Genomic DNA, 24,593 nt, shown 5'->3' on the forward strand with positions numbered 1-24,593 from the left:
GGCAGCGGTCAAAACAGAAATCCAGAAATAAAAACAGACAGAACAGAGTATAAACGGACATCAAACAGAGGCTATAACAGAGAAGAACCTAACACAGGGGGAAACAGAACTGAGGAACAAGCAACACTGAACTGAAAAAGACAGGCTTAAATGTACGAACAAATTAACTAAACCATTAACAGGCGTGGGGTGCTGGAGAATAGATATTAAGACGAGAAACAGCTGGGACAAGACTAGGAGGAAATGCATATAAGGAGTGGGGGGCGGAGACACGCAATGGGGAGAGAGGTAAAACAAATGAGAGAAGATAGGAAAGGGAAAAACAAATAGAAGGGCACGGACATGACAGTAGCTCTCAGCTGAAAAATCCAAAATGTTTCCTGTTGCAGAAGACGTTTCAGACGGTCACATATAAGTATGTGGGGCTTCCCCTGTGCATTGGATATCGGCGCTATTTATGGTAATGAGCCAAAGCGTCACGGGTCAACAAATACACCTGACTGTGCCTCACCTCTGCTTATTCACCCTGATGAAGGCTTGTGTGCCGCAACGGTGCGTGTTTTTCATTTCTCGCCGTATAATAAAGGCTTTTTAACACATCCATATCAAGAGTACCTTGGTCTCCATCCTTTTCTCAACATTCTCATCACACTTGTTCCAAACAGCACCTTGTTGGATGTTACTGTTTGCTACAGACGTGCTCCTCAGTTTTCTCCATTGTATTACTGCTCTTGGTTGCTATAGACCCCCTTCTGCCACCAATGAGTCTATCCTCTGCACTATAGCGAAAGTATATTGGTTGGTGACATGAACTGAGATTGGTTACGACCAGTGTCTGATGATTTTAAATCTTTGAGCTACTCTCATTGACTTAATACTGACGAATGTTCCCCACAAATCTTCTGCAAATGGTGTTTTCTGCAATGACCTAAGTGACCACTGTGCGGTTGCTGCTGTTAGAAATACTAAGATCCCAAAGAGCAATCGAAGGCGTTTTACTGAGCAGGGTTTAAAAAAAAAAAAAAATGTATTATGATTTTTTTTTTTTTTTTTACATGATTTCTTTCTTTTTAATTGGAGCAGGATAGAACTCCCTGATGCTGAAACAGCCTGGAAATGATTACATTAATTTATGATTGGTTCATTACAATCATACATAGACACGCCCCTTTCTACAGGTACAAAGTTCAGGGGCGAGAACTTCACCAGAGCTCTCAAGTCTTATTCGCGACCGTAATTTAGCCTGGGCTAAAGCAAGGAAATCAAGGTCTGAAATTGATTGGCTTCTTTTTACATAACTATGAAGCAAATGCTTTTATCAAAAAAGGCAAGTCAAGAGTTTTACTTGTCTGTGAACAATAACTCTTGTTTTACCTCCTTGTGTAATGAATGATTCAGTTGCTGTTCATGACCAATCTGAAATGTTGAACTGTTTTAATGAGCACGTCATATCTTCAACCCCTCTGTTTGATTCTGTCTCATCTGCTACCATACAACTCTGTGCTGATGAACCTGTGTATAATGGTCAAACCTTCAGCTTTACCCCCTTTTCAGTACAGGAAGTGAACAAATGCCTTAAAGCCTTAGATCCAAGAAAATCTGCTGGTCCTGACCTTTTAGATGCTATCTGTTTAAAATTGGCAGCTGACATTATAGCTGAACCTTGAACATATAGTTTTAATCTTACCCTGGAATGTCACGAAATCCTAAGGATCTGAAAATCAGCCTATGTTCTCCCACTGTTAAAAGGGGGAGATCAGAGTCTTTTAAATAATTACAGGGCAATTCCAAATTTGTCAGCACTGGCAGTACTTGAAGCTCTTATTAGTGAACGACTTAGCGTTTGTATATCCAAAAGTTATCTTATCTACGTACCAATCAGGTTAAGGAACAACACAGCACAATTACAGCAGCCCTGAAGGTTGTGAATGATATTACTGTTGCGCTTGACAATAAGCAGCACTGTGTCTCACTTTTTATAGATCTCTCCAAAGAGTTTGACACAGTTGACCAAAGCATTCTGAAGCAGAGATTGTTGCTTAACACAGCTCTCTCAGAGCAAGCAGTTGCTTGGTTTGTTAACTATCTTTCTGACAGAGCTCAATGCACTCGATTTGATGGTCTCACTTCAGATGTGCCATCTATCCATAAGGGGGTGCCGTAGGGTTCAGTTCTGGTTCCCATCTTATTTACTATTTATATATCAATAGTTTACATAATGTGTCAAATGCTTCTCTTCATTTCTATGCTGATGATACTGTTACTTATTGCCGTGCTGCAAATCTTGTCAAAGCCTTTCAGAACTTGCAATGCGCTTTTGATGTTATAGAAAATACGCTATGCCAACTGAAACTTGTTTTAAATGCTGACAAAACAAAACTTATGATGTTTACCAAGTCAATAAAAAACTGACTGAATCTACCATCAATTATTACTCTTAAGGGCAAAGAGATTGAGCTTGTTTCCTCATATGAGTACTTGGGTATCTTAATTGATCACTGCCTCTCCTTTAAATCACATATTCAGCACCTAGTTTTTTTATGCTGTGTGTTCCCAATGCCCGTACGGAAATGGGGAAAAGGGCCTTTAGGTATTCTGCTCCTCCTGTTTGGAACATGGAGTGGGTCTCATTAGATGCCTTAAAACCTATATGAAGGATCCAGAGGCAAACTCAATGGTATGTCTAGGTTTCAGCTAGCCAATTTTATATATATTTTTCCTTGATTGTGACATTAATTGCCTTGCTTAATTACCTAGTTGAAAAAAAGGGCTTCAAATGTGCGTACGCCACTTTCTAAGCATAAATTGGGATTTATATAAAAAAAACTTTGACCCATGCGTACGCACATTATGGAGGCAGAGGGAAATAGTGACCCTGCAGGCAAAGTAGTGAAATACAGACAAAATGTTCTAATGACAATTTCACTCAATTATTTGGACTCCATATAACATTCGATAAATTTTCATAATGGACTTGGAACATCAGTTCGTCCACACTGATTGATTCAAAGTGTTAAGCAATTCCACTATTTGTGAAAGCAATGACGCACAATGGCTGCTTTAGCACTGTTGGAGGGCTTTGCCAATGGCAGGCTTCGGATGGAGAGGGTGTTCAGGGACCACACAGATTTTCTGGCCCAAGATGATGACTGGCTTATGAGCCGATTTTGTTGATTTTGATATCATTGAGCCTCGTCGTGCCATCTGTGTGGGATGGCATAATTGGAATGACCCAACGATACACACGGTTTCCCAACACTGCAGGTGAACAAGCCAATGCCAAAGCACAATTTACAGCACGTTCCCAAATGTAATCAATCAATGTCATCGACTGCACTCATATCACTGTAAAAACACTACACAAGGTAGGGATGACAAATAATCAGTTTTTGTAAACTGATACCATCCCAATTTTAAACTGTTAACTGTGTAACCAACACTGTTCCTATCTTTTTCTTTTTATAAAAACTGTACTGATAAATTGAATGCATTTTCAACTTTATTTTGGGCCATCTTAGTAGTTTCACATCAACATTGTAAGTTAGATAATAGCCTTCATAGATAATTCTTCATGTTTTCATCCCTCTTTGGCTTCTGCCACACAGACTTGATTGGTGTTAAATCTGTAAATATGCTGCTGTTAAGAACTTACAGACAGGGTTGCGCACTCCGTTGGGAGTGCAATATTTGCCTGATATAATATCACACTATAACATGTAACACCGAGTCTATTTTACCATAGGCTACTGTTAGAGGATACGAGGAATTGAAGCCAAGCCAGGGGGAATTTATGGCTAGCCAGAATACATCGCAAAGATTTCCTGCCTTCACAAAGCAGCAGAGTGTGTTCTGGTCATTTCAATCAAAGACGAATATAGCCACAGTCAGCACAAAAGTCCTGTTCTGTTGGTGGGAATTAGGTGTACTGTACTGTACAGCTCCTCTTCATCAGAGAGTGGGGTAAAATTAAGGATCTGATTTCGAGTTCATAACAGGCAGTGAATAGTGGAGATGGATGGATTCATCCCATCCCTCCCTACCTCCCTGTCAACCTTAATTGTTGTCTTTGTGATTTACTTTGTGTTTCGGCATGTTGAGTTGACTAGGTAAGCAGTATTTGGATAGTTAAGTTTGGTCACTTTTGCTTTGTTGTTTGTTTGTTTATTTGTTGTTTAAAAAAAAATTTGGCCCTGGTCCTTATCTTTGTTGTACGGGTAGCAATTGAAATTGTACTTCCCTCTAGGGTCTTTCAGCGCACTTATCCCTGGTTATGGGTATGCACTTTGTTGTACGTCACTCTGGATAAGAGCGTCTGCCAAATGCCAATAATGTAATGTAATGAAGACCAATGTGTGACAGACCTGAAACATCAGACATCCAGCATCCAGTCATCACCTGTGCCCTGATACTACAGACTCCACTCAAACCTTACATTCTGGTCAAGAACCACAAACCTGGCAGCCCTAAGAGTCATCAGGTTTTATCCTGCTTTTCTTTGCTGTGATAGGGGAGTAAGAAGAGAGGGATGAGACGAATGTGGACAAAGAAAGAATGCTGATGGACAGAGTAGTAAACTGTGAGAGAAATAGCTTCTCAACATTTCACTGCATAGAGCCATAATCACTCATTCTATTTAGTTAAGGTCACACAGAACACTGCAATACTCACCCCAGTCTCTGTACTTTACAGTTTGGACTCATCAGTCCAGCACAGAGCAGCTTCATTCCTGAATCTCCCAGGTCATTGTAGCTGAGGTCCAGATCTCTCAGGGGTGAGTTTGATGACTGGAGAGCTGAGGCCACAATTTCACAGGACTTCTCTCCTAGGTCACAGCTGTTCAATCTGTAAAGAAGAATGAATACATTAAAGAATAAAATGGTTAGGTAAGATGTAAAAGATAACATCTTTCAGAGTGGACAGGAAGTTTGCTTTTTTCCTTTTGGTTTTCTGTGACAAACTTTCCACAGCACTGCAAGCTAACACAGCTAAAGGCAGACTGACATACACACGACATGCTCATATCCAGTGAATGGTAAATGGTTGGCTTTCATATAGCGCCTTTATCCAAAGCGCTGTACAATTCATGCTTCTCATTCACCCATTCATACAAACACTCACACGCCAACAGCAATTGGCTGCCATGCAAGGCACCGACCAGCTCGTCAGGAGCAATTGGGGGTTAGGTGTCTTGCTCAGGGGCACTGACACAACTCGGGCGGTGGATCGAAACAGCAACCCTCCGACTGCCAGACGACTGCTCTTACTGCCTGAGCCATGTCACAATTCTGGTCCTCATGTTGACAAATGCCAATAACAGACTCCAAAGCAGAAGAGCAAGACTCCAACCACTTACCTTCATTTATTTTTCTGCCAGCTCTACAAATGACATTGGTTCACCCCTGTACTTGAGCACATTAAAGGATACACTTGCAGTCTGAAGTTGTACCTGGTTCATATACAATTGTCTGATCAAGACATCATTTTGCTAATTAAATAATTAAGAGGAAAAGTAGGCACAAAATTCTTAAGTGGAACGGTCCTTGCTCTGCACCCCTGCTCCAAAGGCAATCAAAAGCCAAGAACCAAGACTAGATACTGAAAGCTCTCACCCCTTCACTTTTTGGAGAAATTGGGGGGAAAAAAAGCAATTTCTACACGTTTGTAAATCTTAATGAGTATAAAGAGAATAACTATTGAAGTTGTCTTCTTCCCTACAGTGCTAAAACTCAGAACGCAGTTGTAATAACATCAGTATGTATGTTGTACCAAACTGTAATATCACTTGAAGGAATCTTCTGCTGCTGTGTTGGCTACCTGTGACGTGCTCGAGTCCACTCTCCTCCTCTGACCATTCACTCATTTGTGCTTCCTCCTCACCTATTCCTCCATTTATTTCCACATCCACACCACTTCTCACTTCTATATTTTTGTTTCTTACCTCTCTTCATTGGCAGTTGTGCTTTCTCTTCTATTTTTGTCTGCCTCCTTCTCTCTCCACTTACTTTCAACAAACTCATCTGGAGACATTAGTTAGTTATCAATGAGCTGGCTAACTTTCAAAATTTTGTACGCACATTATGGAGGCAGAGGGAAATAGTGACCCTGCAGGCATAGTAGTGAAACAGACAATATGTTCTAATGACAATTTCACTAAATTATTTGGACTCCATATAACATTCAATACATATTCATAATGGACTTGGAGCATCAGTTCGTCCACACTGATTGATTCAAAGTGTTAAGCAATTCCACTATTTGTGAAAGCAATGGCTGCTTTAGCACTGTTGGAGGGCTTTGCCAATGGCAGGCTTCGGATGGAGAGGGTGTTCAGGGACCACACAGATTTTCTGGCCCAAGATGATGACTGGCTTATGAGCCGATTTTGTTGATTTTGATATCATTGAGCCTCGTCGTGCCATCTGTGTGGGATGGCATAATTGGAATGACCCAACGATACATACGGTTTCCCTACACTGCAGGTGAACAAGCCAATGCCAAAGCACAATTTAATGTGATCGACTGCACTCATATCACTGTAAGAACACTACACAAGGTAGGGATGTGACAAATAATCCGTTTTTGTAAACTGATACCATCCCACTTTTAAACTGTTAACTGTGTAACCAACACTGTTCCTATCTTTTTCTTTTTATAAAAACTGTACTGATAAATTGAATGCATTTTCAACTTTATTTTGGGCCATCTTAGTAGTTTCACATCAACATTTTAAGTTAGATAATAGCCTTCATAGATAATTCTTCATGTTTTCATCCCTCTTTGGCTTCTGCCACACAGACTTGATTGGTGTTAAATCTGTAAATATGCTGCTGTTAAGAACTTACAGACAGGGTTGCGCACTCCGTTGGGAGTGCAATATTTGCCTGATATAATATCACACTATAACATGTAACACCGAGTCTATTTTACCATAGGCTACTGTTAGAGGATACGAGGAATTGAAGCCAAGCCAGGGGGAATTTATGGCTAGCCAGAATACATCGCAAAGATTTCCTGCCTTCACAAAGCAGCAGAGTGTGTTCTGGTCATTTCAATCAAAGAAGAATATAGCCACAGTAAGCAGAAAAGTCCTGTTCTGTAGGTGGGAATGAGCTCATTACAGTCAGCACAAAAGTCCTGTTCTGTAGGTGGGAATTAGGTGTACTGTACTGTACAGCTCCTCTTCATCAGAGAGTGGGGTAAAATTAAGGATCTGATTTCGAGTTCATAACAGGCAGTAAATAGTGGAGATGGATGGATTAATCCCATCCCTCCCTACCTCCCTGTCAACCTTAATTGTTGTCTTTGTGATTTACTTTGTGTTTCGGTATGTTTAGTTGACTAGGTAAGCAGTATTTGGATAGTTAAGTTTGGTCACTTTTGCTTTGTTGTTTGTTTATTTGTTGTTAAAAAAAACAAAAAAAACATTTGGCCCTGGTCCTTATCTTTGTTGTACAGGTAGCAATTGAAATTGTACTTCCCTCTAGGGTCTTTCAGCGCACTTATCCATGGTTATGGGTATGCACTTTGTTGTACGTCACTCTGGATAAGAGCGTCTGCCAAATGCCAATAATGTAACGTAATGAAGACTAATGTGTGACAGACCTGAAACATCAGACATCCAGCATCCAGTCATCACCTGTGCCCTGATACTACAGACTCCACTCAAACCTTACATTCTGGTCAGGAACCTCAGACCTGGCAACCCTAAGAGTCATCAGGTTTTATCCTGCTTTTCTTTGCTGTGATAGAGGAGTAAGAAGAGAGGGATGAGACTAATGTGGACAAAGAAAGAATGCTGATGGAGAGTAGTAAACTGCGGGAGAAATAGCTTCTCATCATTTCACTGCATAGAGCCATAATCATTCATTCTATTTAGTGAAGGTCACACAGAACACTGCACTACTCACCCCAGTCTCTGTACTTTACAGTTTGGACTCATCAGTCCATCACAGAGCAGCTTCATTCCTGAATCTCCCAGGTCATTGTAGCTGAGGTCCAGAACTCTCAGGGTTGAGTTTGATGACTGGAGTGCTGAGGCCACAATTTCACAGGACTTCTCTCTTAGGTCACAGCTGTTCAATCTGTAAAGAAGAATGAATACATTATAGAATAAAATGGTTAGGTAAGATGTAAAAGATAACATCTTTCAGAGTGGACAGGAAGTTCACTTTTTTCCTTTTGGTTTTCTCTGACAAACTTCCCACAGCACTGCAAGCTAACACAGCTAAAGGCAGACTGACATGCACACGACATGCTCATATCCAGTGAATGGTAAATGGTTGGCTTTCATATAGCGCCTTTATCCAAAGCGCTGTACAATTGATGCTTCTCATTCAACCATTCATACACACACTCACACACCAACGGCAATTGGCTGCCATGCAAGGCACCGACCAGCTCGTCAGGAGCAATTAGGGGTTAGGTGTCTTGCTCAGGGACACTTTGACACAACCCGGGCGGAGGATCGAACCGGCAACCCTCCGACTGCCAGACGACTGCTCTTACTGCCTGAGCCATGTCACAATTCTGGTCCTCATGTTGACAAATGCCAATAACCTCTAAAGCAGAAGTGCAAGACTCCAGTCCAGGAGGGCCGGTCTGTGAGCTAGTTTTTGTTCCAACCACTTACCTTCATTTATTTTTCTGCCAGCTCTACAAATGACATTGGTTCACCCCTGTACTTGAGCACATTACAGGATACACTTGCAGTCTGAAGTTGTACCTGGTTCATATACAATTGTCTGATCAAGACATCATTTTGCAAATTAAATAATTAAGAGCAGAAGTAGGCACAAAATTCTTCAGTGGAACGGTCCTTGCTGGGCACCCCTGCTCCAAAGGCAATCAAAAGCCAAGAACCAAGACTAGATACTGAAAGCTCTCACCCCTTCACTTTTTGGAGAAATTGGAAAAAAAAATGCAATTTCTACACTGAATACCCCATAATGACAAAGTGAAAACACGTTTATAAATCTTAATGATTATAAAGAGAATAACTATTGAAGTTGTCTTCTTCCCTACAGTGCTAAAACTCAGAACGCAGTTGTAAAAACATCAGTATGTATGTTGTACCAAACTATAATATCACTTGAAGGAATCTTCTGCTGCTGTGTTGGCTACCTGTGACGTGCTCCAGTCCACCCTCTCCTCCTCTGACCATTCGCTCATTTGTGCCTCCTCCTCACCTATTCCTCCATTTATTTACACATCCTCACCACTTCACGCACATTATGGAGGCAGAGGGAAATAGTGACCCTGCAGGCATTGTAGTGAAATACAGACAATATGTTCTAATGACAATTTCACTCAATTATTTGGACTCCATATAACATTCAATACATTTTCATAATGGACTTGGAGCATCAGTTCGTCCACACTGATTGATTCAAAGTGTTATGCAATTCCACTATTTGTGAAAGCAATGACGCGCAATGGCTGCTTTAGCACTGTTGGAGGGCTTTGCCAATGGCAGGCTTCGGATGGAGAGGGTGTTCAGGGATCCAAGATGATGACTGGCTTGAGCTGATTTTGTTGATTTTGATATCACTGAGTCTCTTCATGGCATCTGTGTGGGATGGCATAATTGGAATGACCCAACGATACATACGGTTTCCCTACACTGCAGGTGAACAAGCCAATGCCAAAGCACAATTTACAGCACGTTCCCAAATGTAATCAGTGCGATCGACTGCACTCATATCACTGTAAAAACAATACACGAGGTAGGGATGTGACAAATAATCAGTTTATGTAAACTGCTACCATCCCACTTTCTAAACGGTTAACTGTGTAACCGACACTGTTCCTATCTTTTTCTTTTTATAAAAACTGTACTGATAAATTGAATGCATTTTGAACTTTATTTTGGGCCATCTTAGCAGTTACACGTCAACACTAAGTTAGATAATAGCCTTACTGTCAAATTAAAGGTTTACATGTACATTGACATGGGGCAGTGTAACCTCACAGTTACAGCAGTCTAGGCTAGTTCAATCCATGTAGTTTACGTCCAGGCATGCTGGTCGATCGCGTGCCATTTATTAAAAATGCATTGGTTAAAATAAGAATTCTTCATGTTTTCATCCCTCTTTGGCTTCTGCCACACAGACTTGATTGGTGTTAAATCTGTAAATATGCTGCTGTTAAGAACTTACAGACAGGGTTGCGCACTCCGTTGGGAGTGCAATATTTGCCTGATATAATATCACACTATAACATGTAACACCGAGTCTATTTTACCATAGGCTACTGTTAGAGGATACGAGGAATTGAAGCCAAGCCAGGGGGAATTTATGGCTAGCCAGAACACATAGCAAAGATTTCCTGCCTTCACAAAGCAGCAGAGTGTGTTCTGGTCATTTCAATCAAAGAAGAATATAGCCACAGTAAGCAGAAACGTCCTGTTCTGTAGGTGGGAATTAGGTGTACTGTACTGTGAGGAGTACAGCTCCTCTTCATCAGAGAGTGGGGTAAAATTAAGGATTTGATTTCGAGTTCATAGCAGGTAGTGAATAGTGGAGATGGATGGATTCATCCCATCCCTCCCTACCTCCCTGTCAACCTTAATTGTTGTCTTTGTGATTTACTTTGTGTTTTGGTATGTTTAGTTGACTAGGTAAGCAGTATTTGGATAGTTAAGTTTGGTCACTTTTGCTTTGTTGTTTGTTTGTTTATTTGTTGTTAAAAAAAACAAAAAAAACATTTGGCCCTGGTCCTTATCTTTGTTGTACAGGTAGCAATTGAAATTTTACTTCCCTCTAGGGTCTTTCAGCGCACTTATCCATGGTTATGGGTATGCACTTTGTTGTACGTCACTCTGGATAAGAGCGTCTGCCAAATGCCAATAATGTAATGTAATGAAGACCAATGTGTGACAGACCTGAAACATCAGACATCCAGCATCCAGTCATCACCTGTGCCCTGATACTACAGACTCCACTCAAACCTTACATTCTGGTCAGGAACCACAAACCTGGCAACCCTAAGAGTCATCAGGTTTTATCCTGCTTTTCTTTGCTGTGATAGGGGAGTAAGACGAGAGGGATGAGACGAATGTGGACAAAGAAAGAATGCTGATGGACAGAGTAGTAAACTGTGAGAAATCGCTTCTCAACATTTCACTGCATAGAGCCATAATCACTCATTCTATTTAGTTAAGGTCACACAGAACACTGCAATACTCACCCCAGTCTCTGTACTTTACAGTTTGGACTCATCAGTCCAGCACAGAGCAGCTTCATTCCTGAATCTCCCAGGTCATTGTAGCCGAGGTCCAGATCTCTCAGGGGTGAGTTTGATGACTGGAGAGCTGAGGCCACAATTTCACAGGACTTCTCTCCTAGGTCACAGCTGTTCAATCTGTAAAGAAGAATGAATACATTATAGAATAAAATGGTTAGGTAAGATGTAAAAGATAACATCTTTCAGAGTGGACAGGAAGTTTGCTTTTTTCCTTTTGGTTTTCTGTGACAAACTTCCCACAGCACTGCAAGCTAACACAGCCAAAGGCAGACTGACATACACACGACATGCTCATATCCAGTGAATGGTAAATGGTTGGCTTTCATATAGCGCCTTTATCCAAAGCGCTGTACAATTGATGCTTCTCATTCAACCATTCATACACACACTCACACACCAACGGCAATTGGCTGCCATGCAAGGCACCGCCCAGCTCGTCAGGAGCAATTGGGGGTTAGGTATCTTGCTCAGGGACACTTTGACACAACCCGGGCGGAGGATCGAACCGGCAACCCTCCGACTGCCAGACGACTGCTCTTACTGCCTGAGCCATGTCACAATTCTGGTCCTCATGTTGACAAATGCCAATAACAGACTCCAAAGCAGAAGTGCAAGACTCCGGTCCAGGAGGGCCAGTCTGCGAGCTAGTTTTTGTTCCAACCACTTACCTTCATTTATTTTTCTGCCAGCTCTACAAATGACATTGGTTCACCCCTGTACTTGAGCACATTAAAGGATACACTTGCAGTCTGAAGTTGTACCTGGTTCATATACAATTGTCTGATCAAGACATCATTTTGCTAATTAAATAATTAAGAGGAAAAGTAGGCACAAAATTCTTCAGTGGAACGGTCCTTGCTGTGCACCCCTGCTCCAAAGGCAATCAAAAGCCAAGAACCAAGACTAGATACTGAAAGCTCTCACCCCTTCACTTTTTGGAGTAATTGGGAAAAAAAAATGCAATTTCTACACTCAATACCCCATAATGACAAAGTGAAAACACGTGTATAAATCTTAATGATTATAAAGAGAATAACTAAGTTGTCTTCTTCCCTACAGTGCTAAAACTCAGAACGCAGTTGTAAAAACATCAGTATGTATGTTGTACCAAACTGTAATATCACTTTAAGGAATCTTCTGCTGCTGTGTTGGCTACCTGTGACGTGCTCCAGTCCACTCTCCCCTCCTCTGACTATTCGCTCATTTGTGCCTCCTCACCTATTTCTCCATTTATTTACACATCCTCACCACTTCTCACTTCTATATTTTTGTGTCTAACCGCTCTTCATTGGCAGTTGTGCTTTCTCTTCTATTTCTGTCTGCCTCTTTCTCTCTCCACTTACTTTTAACAAACTCATCTGGAGACATTAGTTAGTTATCGCCGAGCTGGCTAACTTTCTAAATTTCGTTTTAGATCTCTACTATACCATTTTAATAAACTACTTCACATGCACTGCCGCCTCACAGTGAGGAGGTCCTGGGTTCGAATCGAATCCCCATCGGCTGGGGCCTCTCTGTGTGGAGTTTGCATTTTCTCCCCGTGTCTGCGTGGGTTTCCGCCGGGAACTCCGGTTTCCTTCCACAGTCCAAAGACATGCAGGTTAGGCTGATTGGAGAGTCTAAATTGCCCATAGGTATGAGTGTATGAGTGTGTGAGTATGGTGTGTGTGCCCTGTGATGGACTGGCGACCTGTCCAGGGTGTATTCCTGCCTTTCGCCCAATGTATGCTGGGATAGGCTCCAGCCCCCCTGTTCAGGATAAGCAGGTTAGGATAATGAATGAATGAATGTTTACGGATGTGATGCAGGTTGCGTTTGGTTCGGGAAAGTAATGTAATTAAATCTAACTGTCTTATTCTTTCGGTGTTTTGTGTGTTCTCCTGCTCCTGGTTATGCAAGAGGTGGCGCGCCTTCAGTCACTGATTTTTCGCTGATTCATAATTTGAGTATTTTATTATCCTCTTCATTCACTACCTCTACCTGAAATTTACACATTGTGATCATTGAGAGTGCAGACTGCCCTGCATAGTGCTTCTGCTTCGTCATTAGTAACTGTGCTAACCCAATTCTGTACATTGTAACTGTGGTACAAGTGTCCACCTCTCAGCTCCATTGCTCAGTCCAACCAATGCGTTTTTATTATTATTCATGAATTGCATAAATAAACTGAAATTTGTAATTTTCAGCTTCCATCTGATTAATCTGATTCATTTGATTGAATAGCACGTGTGCGGGGCTCATCGGTGATTCTTTTAGTAAGGTTCTCTCACCCCTTATCGTGAGAGTGGCGTAAAAAACCTCAATTACTTTAACTGTAGCTGGCACTCGAGCTACTGCAGGCCAAATACAGAATATGCCGATGTTCGAGTGAGGAAAAAAGGAGAGGGTTTGATGAGTCAACTGACGAGCCCAGATCAAATCCTCAGGCCCGTTTCAAAGTACAGACATACTTCCAGGTTCTTGACACATTTTTAACACAGACCAAGGAGAGATTAGCTGATGTCTGGGAAATGGCACCAAATATCAAATCCTTAACCCCAAGTATTTCTTCGCCTCAGATTCAATACAATATATAAACGAGCTAGCAGCTTATTATGGTCTGTGACAGGTCAGGTTTTAGCCTTCCTTGTTGCTAATGACATGAATAGAGCATTCCCAAACCTTGCAGCATTGTATCGCATTTATCTCACAATTCCTGTGAGCAGTGCGCAAGCAGAGCGCTCTTTCAGCAGGCTAAAGCTATTGACAACATACCTTCGCTCGACAATGACCGAGGAGCGTCTTTCACAGCTTGCACTTGTCTTTATCGGGAGAAGTGACAAAGAATATTGAATATCTGTAGGCGTGATGCATCTATGGTAGGCTACAGTGGACGTAAAATTAAACTAGATATTTCCTCAAGAAAATGCAGTGTGATTGCGGCAAATTGGTGGAATATTGCTGCTACTGCTAATATTATTGTGTTTAAATATTTTTATTTACAATCTGGTGTACGTTATTGGTCACTGAGTGTATTTGAGCTGTGCTAGAGGGCAGAGGCTATTGTGACATCAAATCGGTGGACAATTGCCAGTACAGTTTAAATATTTGCATTTACAAGCTGGTGTCACAGAGTGTATCTGAACATTTTGATGTACAAATAACCTGTATGTCACCACTGTAGAAACTGAACATTCCTCCATTCATTCCTATTTTTTCCATGGAAAAGCTTAAATATCGAAAAGCTATGAACGAGCACATCATTCATTTAATTATTTCAATAATAACAGGTGATTACTTTGAATGTTACAAAATAGTTGAATAATCGTTGGTGTAGGCCTACTTAATAGGCCTAGCCCTAAACATAGTAATTCATTAATTTACGAATTTCAGCACACCTTGCACTGCTGGTCACTTGAGGTAGCCAGACCGAGTTTTTGGCTGAGCTTCTACATAGCCTTCTACATATAGTGTTTATAAAGAAACTAAAACATCCATCCATCCATCCATCCATTATCTGAACCCGCTTATCCTGATCAGGGTCGCAGGGGGGCTGGAGCCTATCCCAGCATACATTGGGCGAAAGGCAGGAATACACCCTGGACAGGTCGCCAGTCCATCGCAGGGCACACGCACCATTCACTCACACACTCATGCCTACGGGCAATTTAGACTCTCCAATCGGCCTAACCTGCATGTCTTTGGACTGTGGGAGGAAACCGGAGTACCCGGAGGAAACCCACGCAGACACGGGGGAGAACATGCAAACTCCGCACAGAGAGGCCCCGGCCGACGGGGATTCGAACCTAGGACCTCCTTGCTGTGAGGCAGCAGTGCTACCCACTGCACCACCCGTGCCGCCCAAAACTAAAACATGTCTTAAATATTTATATATGCATTTTGGGTCATTTAGAGAATGCCAGCCTCATAGAGAGCCTCCATGCAGTGCAGAGAGAGGAGGAAAAAGCCTATGCCCTAATAGACTAATCAGTTCAAATTGATGCAACATCAGTTCAACTTCCGAGAGGAGCTTAGCAGAGCATTGGTGTCTCTTCACACGGACTGGGAAGAAAAACAAATAGTTTAATTTGTACATAATCATATTAGAGTTATTGGTCAATATCATTAAAGTGAAACTTTTTTATGTCACGCTTCGTTTATTCAAGTAAAGAGTTATCATGACCATATGTTCTTCTCTCTTTAAATGTGATGTTGGTATATTTGAATGTAAACTTAACAAAATGCTTCAGAATAAAGGCATGTATTAAGGATTCATTTATCATTTAAAAATGCACCAGAAGCTTCCAAACTGTGTCAGAAAAAAAGAGGCCAGGGGACATTATCTGAACCCCCCTGGACGGCTACTTTTTCTCTTGGGCCTACTACTTAGATTTTTGGGGAACACTCTGATAATATGCAAAGACAGCTGTGTAAGATATGTTGCATCAATTTTAAACTATATAATACCATAACAGTCAATCGCAAAATGTACTTATGTTATTAATATTTGTACTGTACAGCGCTTTGAGGTTGGGAAAAGCGCTTCACAAATAAAATGGGTGCTGTAGCCTAGCGGTTAGGGAACATGACTGGGACCCACAAGGTTGGTGGTTCAATCCCCAGTGTAGCCACAATAAGATCCAGACAGCTGTTGGGCCCTTGAGCAAGACCCTTAACCCTGCATTGCTCCAGGATTGTCTACTGCTTAGTCTAATCAACTGTAAGTTGCTTTGGATGAAAGTGTCCAAATGTAATGTAATAATGATGATGGTGCAGTTGCTGCTGCTGGATGCTGAGCTGGAGCAGTCCGAGCGGGTGTCTGATTTGTGGTGGGCTGCTGCTGTCTGTTGTCTCTGACACTTTCCTCACACATTGTAGCTGGTTCACCACAACCAGCAGAGGCACTGTTGCTAGAAGTTGTAGGTGCGGTGGGTGTACAACCAGGTAGCAGTAAGTGACAGCCCCTTATTATTATGGTGCTTGGCCTACGACCTGCCTGACTGCAGGTCCTGACCCCTGTACCTGCTTCTCTTTCATGCAGCTAATTCAGTGGGTAAGCCCTCCACTCTCCTGCTGTGCTGATGTGTCGGTGGAGCTAGCAGTGTTGACCTGGGAGCTTGGCTGATGTGATAGTGGAGCTTGCAGTGTTGACCTGGGAGCTTGGCTGATGTGTCTGTGGAGCTAGCAGTGTTGACCTGGGAGCTTGGCTGATGTGTTGGTGGAGCTAGCAATGTTGACTGTCAGGTGAGGCTGACTTTCTTGGGCTAGTTTTGGCCTTGATGTGAGCTATTGCTGATAGTATTTATTTGTATTTTTATTATTCCTAAACAATGATTTTCATCCTTGCCTTGCTCAGTTTAGTAATTGTGTGGGATGGCAACGAATGCGACCATTGTTGTTCTGATAATGTGCACTCCCAGCTGGTCATCCCGTGTGGTGAAACTCGCACAAATGGACTAATTGAGAAACCACCATCTCGCTTTTTCCCCAAACTCTCTCAGCCATACAAGCTGGGCGCATTCTCAGCCTCTCCGTTTTAAAAAAAGAACTCTCATTCTGATTTTGTTGCTTCCACAAAGACTTTCTAGCTCACTTTGACAAGACAGAGATGTTTAGTTCTTCTTTTGCTTTTAATATCAGGAAATATGCAACCAAATCCTGGCCCTGTGTTGAACTGCAGCACCCCAGCTGATTTGAAATGTAGGTCCGGTCTTGGCGTTATTAAATTGAATGTACGCAGTTTACTTCCGAAATTAGACATAATCCGAATCTGGGCTAAATCGACGGATGCTGAACTTATGGTGTTATTAGAAACATGGCTTTGCAAAAATATTTTAAATCAGCATATTTCTAATAATGGCTACAATGTTTTCTGTACCGACTGACCCAAGGGAGGGGGTGGTATAGCGATCTTTCCAAATTTGTTTGCAAACATTTACATTTTTTGCACTAAATCTTGAAATAGCTAAAGAACATGGTATTACTGTTGTTGGTTGCTAAAGACCCCCTTCTCCCACCAACAATAGTCTATCCTGCACTATAGCAAAATTACTTGATTGAGCTGGGTTACGACCAGTGTCTGATGATTTTAAATCTCTGAGCTACTCTCATTGACTTAATACTGACAAATGTTCCTCACAAATTTTCTGATATTAGTGTTTTCTGCAATGACCGAAGTGACCACTGTGCTGTTGCTGCTGTTAGAAATACTAAGATCCCAATGACAAAACCGTGCATTATTCATAAGAGTAATCGAAGGCGTTATATTTACATGATTTCCTTTTAATTGGAGCAGGATAGAACTAATCCCTGACGTTGAAACAGCCTTGAAATTATTTCATGATGGGTTGATTTCAGTCATAAATAGACAGGCCCCTTTCTGCATGAATTAAAAAGCCTCAATCAAATCCCTACCCAAGTCTCCAAGGTTAAGCATCTTTAGTCTTTCTGAATAACTTTTATCTTTTATACATTGTCTGAACCTTTTCCAGCACCTCTATATCTTTCTTATAGTGCAGTCCCAGAACTGCACACAGCAATCAAAGTATTTTCTAACAAGGGCATCGTATAAGGCGAGTATAACTTTCTTTGGATTTATACTCAATACTCTTGGCTATGTATCCTAGCGTCCTTTTGGCCAGCATCACTGCTACCACACATTGACTAGGACCTGAAATGCTTTGATCAACTATTACCCGTCTTTTTCAACTTAAACACCTTCCAATACCGTACCACCCATAAAGTAATCATGCCTTATGTTTTTATTTCCCACATGTAATAGAACATTACATTCAGTTACATTCGATTTAATTTGCCAGGTTTCCACCCACTGTCTTGTGTGTCTTGTGTGTGATATGCTTTTTACCAGAGCCAGAGCAATGGCAGTGGTGGAACAGAAGCCAGCCGGGCTCACAACCTAAAATTCCAACTCACCCTGAAATGTTACTATAAGAGTCTCCAGCAACGCCCAGGACCCCCCTCACCACCCAGCCCACCTCAGGCACATCACACCCAAAAAAGGACCGGGATCCAACCTCACCTGGCCCCCCAGCACCCGCCAATCTGGATGCACCACCCCAACCAAGCACACTACCGCCCCACCAGGCCCACCACCCCAACCAAGCACACTGCCTCTCAGTCCCACCAGCCCAGCCAAGCACACTGCCTCTCACAGACCCACCAGCCTTGGCCCGACTCACCCCCCCCAGGACCCCGCCCCAAAAACACAGCTACGCTGAAGCCCTGCGAGGCCCAAATGACTCTGACTACATGGGTGAGATCAAACCGCTGCTCATGTACATCTGTACAAAGCTGATTGGATAGAGGAAAAAAATAAATAAATAAATAGTGTTTCTATTTTTTTATAAATTAATATTGTCATATTCTTTAAATACATATAAATTGTTGATAAAGGCAGAGTTAAACCGGTTTATATCCCTTCAGCCTGAATATAATACATTGTTTATTTTCTATATTGTTCGTCTCATCCAAAACAATTGTGATCATTAACAGTTACCACAGTATTTGATTAGCGTGTGGAATATCCAGGGACTGAGCTCTTCAATTTTTGGTTCAAAGAGCCAGGCCCTGGAATTCAAAGAAAATATTACAAATATTTACAAAATTATTTTACAAGAGACATGGTGTCTGGAAGGTGCTGTCACTCACTGTCCCACAGATTACAAATAAATGATTGTGCCCTCACAAAAATGAAGAACCATCACTCAAGGAAGAGACTAATATTCTGGTATAAATCTGAACTACAAAAACTAATTGAGCCCACTAATTGAGTCCATCAAAAAAGGAAAAAATTACTTCTGAACCAAAAGATGTGCATCTGTGCAGTCTAAATTCCTCCTTCAGAGTCCCCTTATTTCTGCAAAGAAATGTTCCCCAACCTGCAGAAAGAATCAAGTCATTTCCAGGCCCAGGGGAATGTACTCATCTGTGGGGATCTGAACTCCAGAACCGGAACCCTGATGGATTTCACCAGCACAGAGGGAGACAACTACATTAGCGGCCAGAAATCCTGCAACAACTGGAATATCCTCCAAAGAAACAACCATGACAGGGTTACTCCTGCAGCTCTGATGTAGTCTGTAGTCTGTACATTGTCAATGGTAGGAGACTCTTTAGGAAGATACACCTATTGCTCACCTCTTGGCAACAATACAGTTGATTACATGGACACAGATGTAGACCCCTTCTCTTTCAGTGCATTTACTGTCAACTACGTTTACGTTTCATACAGAATGTCAAAATATAAGGAAAAAACTGCAGATACTGTCAAATTAAAAACAGAGACCCCTTAAACCCTGATTTGCGCCTCTGTTACTGTGAGACACTAAAGCACTACAAACACACGTTCAGAACCAAAAAAGCCTTATATACCCAAAAACAACTAACACTAATTGAGGCATTAATGGATTAATACTAGTGGGAGTTGGTGGGTTACCATGCACTGAACATTACTGCTGCCCTAGAGGTGTGGAGAATAGTTTTTTAAAAACTAAATAAAAACTTGTTGAGATTACAGGATGAGCCTAGAATCCCCTTTCTCCCCCCTAAAGCACATGAGCTGTGCTCTATGTTTTGACATGTTGATCTGTCAGATTACTCTGCCTTTCACTTACAACAAATTCATCATTTATTTGACAGTTTATCTTTGGAAATATGAATAGTAAATAAAATAAAACGTATAAGTGAACATTAAATGGGGGCAAAAGCTAGATTCAGATATAATCAAATTTTCAGTTGCCTGACAATTATATTGCACTGACTAGAATGATAAAGTATGAAAATATGCAGTCAATCACCCACATGAATAATGACATAGTACTCACATGGCCTTCCTGCAGTTCCTGACTGCTGGTACCAGTCTGTGACGACCTGCATCTGATGTGTTGTAGGTCTTCAAGTCAAACTCATCCAGGATCTCCTCTGACATCAGTAACACAAAGGCCAGAGCAGAACATTGGTGGGGTTCCAGCTCTTTATCAGAAAGTTGTCCTGATCTCAAGGAATTCTGGATTTCCTCCACTGCAGAGTTGTCATTCAGTTCATTCAGACAGTGGAACAGATTGATGGTCCTCTCTGTGGAAGATTCGGATTTAATCTTCATCTTAATGTTGTGGACTGTTTGCTGAATGCTCCATGGTCTGCTTTCTGTCCATGTCTGTCGGTCTGGTACAGGGGATCTGCTTTCTGTCTGTGTCAAAAGTTGTCCTAAGAGGGGCTGAATGGAGTCTAGAGAGAGGCCGAGAAGGAATCGGAGGAAAAGGTCCAGGTGTCCATTCTCACTCTGTAAGGCCTGATCCACTGCAGTCTCATTTAACTCAGAGAGCAGCACTCTGCCACTGTAAGATTTTGATTCTTCTGCTCTGAGCAGATTTCTGTTCTCATTTACACATGAATGAAACACAAACAAGGCGGCCAGATACTCCTGAATGCTAAGATGCACAAAGCAGTAGACCTTCTCCTGATCCAACCCAAGCTCCTCTTTAAAGATCTCTGTGCACACCCCAGAGTACACTGAAGCTTCACTGACATCAATGCCACTGTCTCTCAGGTCCTCGTCATAGAATATCAGATTGCCCTTTTCCAGCTGTACAAAAGCCAGCTGCCCCAGTTTCAGGATGATTTCTGTATCTGATGCTGACATCTTTGGGTTTGATGCTGACATCTTTGTGCCACGATACTTCAGATTCTTCACATTAGTCTGAATGAGCAGGAAGTGTGTGTACATTTCAGTTAGAGTTTTGGGCAGATCTCCACTCTCTACTTTACCCAACATTGTCTCCAGAACAGTAGCAGAAATCCAGCAGAAGACTGGTATGTGACACATGATATAGAGACTCTTGGATGACTGGATGTGTGAGATGATTCTGCGGACCTGCTTCTGATCTCGGATTCTCTTTTTGAAGTACTCCTCCTTCTGTGGGTCATTGAACCCTCGTACCTCTGTTACCTGGTGGATGCACTCAGGAGGGATCCGATTGGCTGCTGCAGGTCGGGAGGTGATCCAGAGGAGAGCAGAGGGAAGCAGATTCCCCTGAATGAGGTTGGTCAGCAGCACATCCACTGATGATGACTTTGTTATATCACAGCAGATCTCATTGCTTTGGAAATGTAGAGGAAGTCGACATTCATCCAGACCATCAAAGATAAACACAACTTTCACTTCATCACCTTCAACACTTTTGATCTCTTTCAGTTGTGGAAAGTAGTGGTGCAGAAGTTGCATCAGACTGAATGCCCTTTCCATTTTCAGATTCAGATCTCGGAAAGGAAGAGTAAAGATGAAATCAACGTCCTGATTGGCTTTTCCTTCTGCCCAGTCCAGAATGAACTTCTGCACAGAGACAGTTTTCCCAATGCCAGCGATGCCCTTTGTAAGCACAGTTCTGATGTGTTTCTCTTGTCCAGGTAAAGGCTTAAAGATGTCATTGGAGAGGATTGGAGTCTCCTGGGTGGTTTGTCTCTTGGATGCTGTCTCAATCTGTCTGACCTCGTGCTCATTATTGACCCCCCCACTTCCCCCCTCTGTGATGTAGAGCTCTGTATAGATCTCCTTGAGGAGAGTTGTGTGGCCCTGCACTGCTAAACCTTCAAATATGTATTCAAACTTCTTCTTCAGATGGGTTTTCAGTTCCTGCTGGGCTCTTTTTTTGGATTCACCTGAAGAGAGGAAATACGAGAAATAATTCTGTTTAAAATAAGATTAAAGTTTACAATTCAATAAAAGATTAAGAAGAAAAGCAGTTTTCACAGTAGTTTACACACATCAGTGTTACAAACCTTTAGCAGTGTAACACACCTCTCTCACAATATTACAGACCTATCAATGATAATCAATCACAAATAAAACAAATGAGCAAAAAGTACATACTGCTGCACTTGTAAAATAAGAATGAACACCTTCAAATATCGTCAAAGGTCACATGGTCATTTTAAAATCTATTCTGCCCTGAATATGAACTCAGGACAGTCTGTCTGATGGGACAGCGATTTAGTTACTGCACAAACTCAGGACAGTGTCTGATGGGACAGCGATTTAGTTACTGCACAAACTCAGGACAGTCTGTCTGATGGGACAGTGCTTTAGTTACTGCACAAACTCAGGGCAGCCTGTCTGATGGGACAGTGCTTTAGTTACTGCACAAACTCAGGACAGTCTGTCTGATGGCACAGTGCTTTAGTTACTGCACAAATTCAGGAGAGTCTGTCTGATGGGACAGTGCTTTAGTTACTGCACAAACTCTGGGCAGCCTGTCTGATGGGACAGTGCTTTAGTTACTGCACAAACTCAGGAGAGTCTGTCTGATGGGACAGTGCTTTAGTTACTGCATAAACTCAGGGCAGCCTGTCTGATGGCACAGTGCTTTAGTTACTGCACAAACTCAGGACAGTCTGTCTGATGGGACAGTGCTTTAGTTACTGCACAAACTCAGGACAGTCTGTCTGATGGCACAGTGCTTTAGTTACTGACATTTGAGCACAAAGTTCCTGTATTGAATCCCCTTCAGAGACATTTAATCTTCTGTGCAATCACTACTTGAGGCTATAATTTCATTTAAAAGCCATTGTGTTCATGATGTTTTCTAGATGTAAGATTACCAAGGTAAAGCATTATCATGAAAGTGTGAATTCTATAAATCAGAACATTGCACTGTGAGATCTGTTTGCTAAACTCATGTCAGTACTCTAATGGACACACAGTAGCAATGAGAGAGAACTTACTGTGCTGCTCATCTCTCTCCAGTGAGTCAGCGAGATCAGTCTGCTTCATGTTCCTCAGGATGTGGAGTGTGATCTTCAGAGACCTCTCACTCCCACTGGTCTCCAGCATCTTCTCAACAATGTACAGGACCTCAGGATCCTTCTGCTCTCTCTCACTGCATTCTGGGTAGTCATGGCTTTGATGACTATTGAACGATTCCTTCATCTTCATGAACTTATCCAGCACAGAAGGATCTTCAGACAGAGTCTTAAAGCATTCTGGGCAGTCCTGACTCAGATGGCTCTGAAACAGTTTCAACTTTCCATTCTTCTTCAGCCTCAACAGAGTGCGCAGGAGAGACTGAAATAAACACATGAAGAGGTGTGCTGTATCAGTGTGAAATAAACCCATGAAGAGGTGTGTTGTATCAGTGTGAAATAAACACATGAGACCAGCAAAAGGAGTCTGGACTTTGAGATCGATGCAGGGCCAGGACCACTGCAGAACTGGATTTGAGATTTAGGTGTGTTGCTGTTGTCTTTTCTGGCCTTAAAAAGTAGCACATTAGCACTAGCACTAGGGCTTCATGTGCACAGCTGAAAGCTTCACCTGCTGTTTCCACTCAGGATTCTCTTCCCAAACATCTATGATTTTTAATTTCATGTCATTTTTTACTTCTTTGTGCCAAACGTTTGTGCCAAAATGTTTGAACGTTCACTGTCACGGACCAGCGCCGCAACGAGACTAACACTATTCCAGACATGCAACACAAACACCGCAACACAACACACTTTACATTTTAAACTGAACGGTAAAAAACAACGCACAGCAAGTGCATTTAAAAATGTTTTACCGCATAAAACAAAAGGTTTACCTGGGTCCGTTCAATCCTGGTGTCACAACCAAACAGGAAGTGAAGGGAACCAGGTGGTATTTATGGAGGGTGGTTAGCGGGAACTACCACCTGTTTGATTTAGGTAAGGGGGGAATTTGAATGGTACATAAATGATTGTTTTCATTTCTGTTTAGTACCCCCTTGTTGTTCTTGTGTGTTTAACTGTTTGTTGTTATTGTTATGGCCATGTTTTTTAGGTACTGTTTGATCATTTTCTGTTTCATTTTGTTAATTGATTGTATTTATTTTTTGTGCGTGGAAGGTGCCAGGTGGGAGGGGCTATGCCCATTTATAGCTCCAGGAGAGAGCTGAAGGGAGAGATTTTCTTTTGTTTGAGACTTGAAGTTGGTGTGCTGTGTAATGGGCCTACTTTTTAGGCATAGCCAAAGTACATGCCATTTTTATAAGCATTTTCTTTTATTTGTGTTGTAAAGTTTTTCTTCTTAGTTTATTATTGTTATTTTTGTTGTCACTAAATATTTCTGCACCACCACCATTGCACCTGTAAATAACATACACCTTCAGCACCTCATCCTTCGTCCTTCGTGTCTTCCACCCTCGGTGCACCCTAACATTCACATTAAATGTTTAAATGAAAAGCGAGTTGATTGCATGCATGCATGAGATGTGGATGGTTATGAGTAATATTTGGCAAAGGTGGAGCATGTTATTAAAAAGTCTGAGACTATTTTTCATCTTTTTGTGGAAATTATTTTTCATCTTTTTGTGGAAATTAAGTTTTCAGATTTTGAACATTTT

At 41.8% G+C, this 24,593-nt stretch overlaps 1 protein-coding gene across 2 annotated transcripts in view; it reads right to left on the minus strand.

Annotated features, from left to right (window-relative positions):
• Positions 1-24,593, minus strand: part of LOC133119396 (NACHT, LRR and PYD domains-containing protein 12-like) — a 60,649-nt gene that overhangs the window by 27,636 nt on the left and 8,420 nt on the right. For both annotated transcript variants that reach the window (XM_061229986.1, XM_061229987.1), the window contains exons 7-11: positions 22,960-23,299; positions 20,064-21,897; positions 11,185-11,358; positions 7,908-8,081; positions 4,669-4,842 (exon numbers count right to left, since the gene is read on the minus strand). In XM_061229986.1, coding sequence (XP_061085970.1) covers positions 4,669-4,842; positions 7,908-8,081; positions 11,185-11,358; positions 20,064-21,897; positions 22,960-23,299 — 2,696 coding nt within the window. The remainder of the gene's footprint in view (positions 1-4,668; positions 4,843-7,907; positions 8,082-11,184; positions 11,359-20,063; positions 21,898-22,959; positions 23,300-24,593) is intronic.

This window comes from Conger conger, chromosome 19, assembly GCF_963514075.1.
Source record: "Conger conger chromosome 19, fConCon1.1, whole genome shotgun sequence".
Classification (NCBI taxonomy): Eukaryota; Metazoa; Chordata; class Actinopteri; order Anguilliformes; family Congridae; genus Conger; species Conger conger.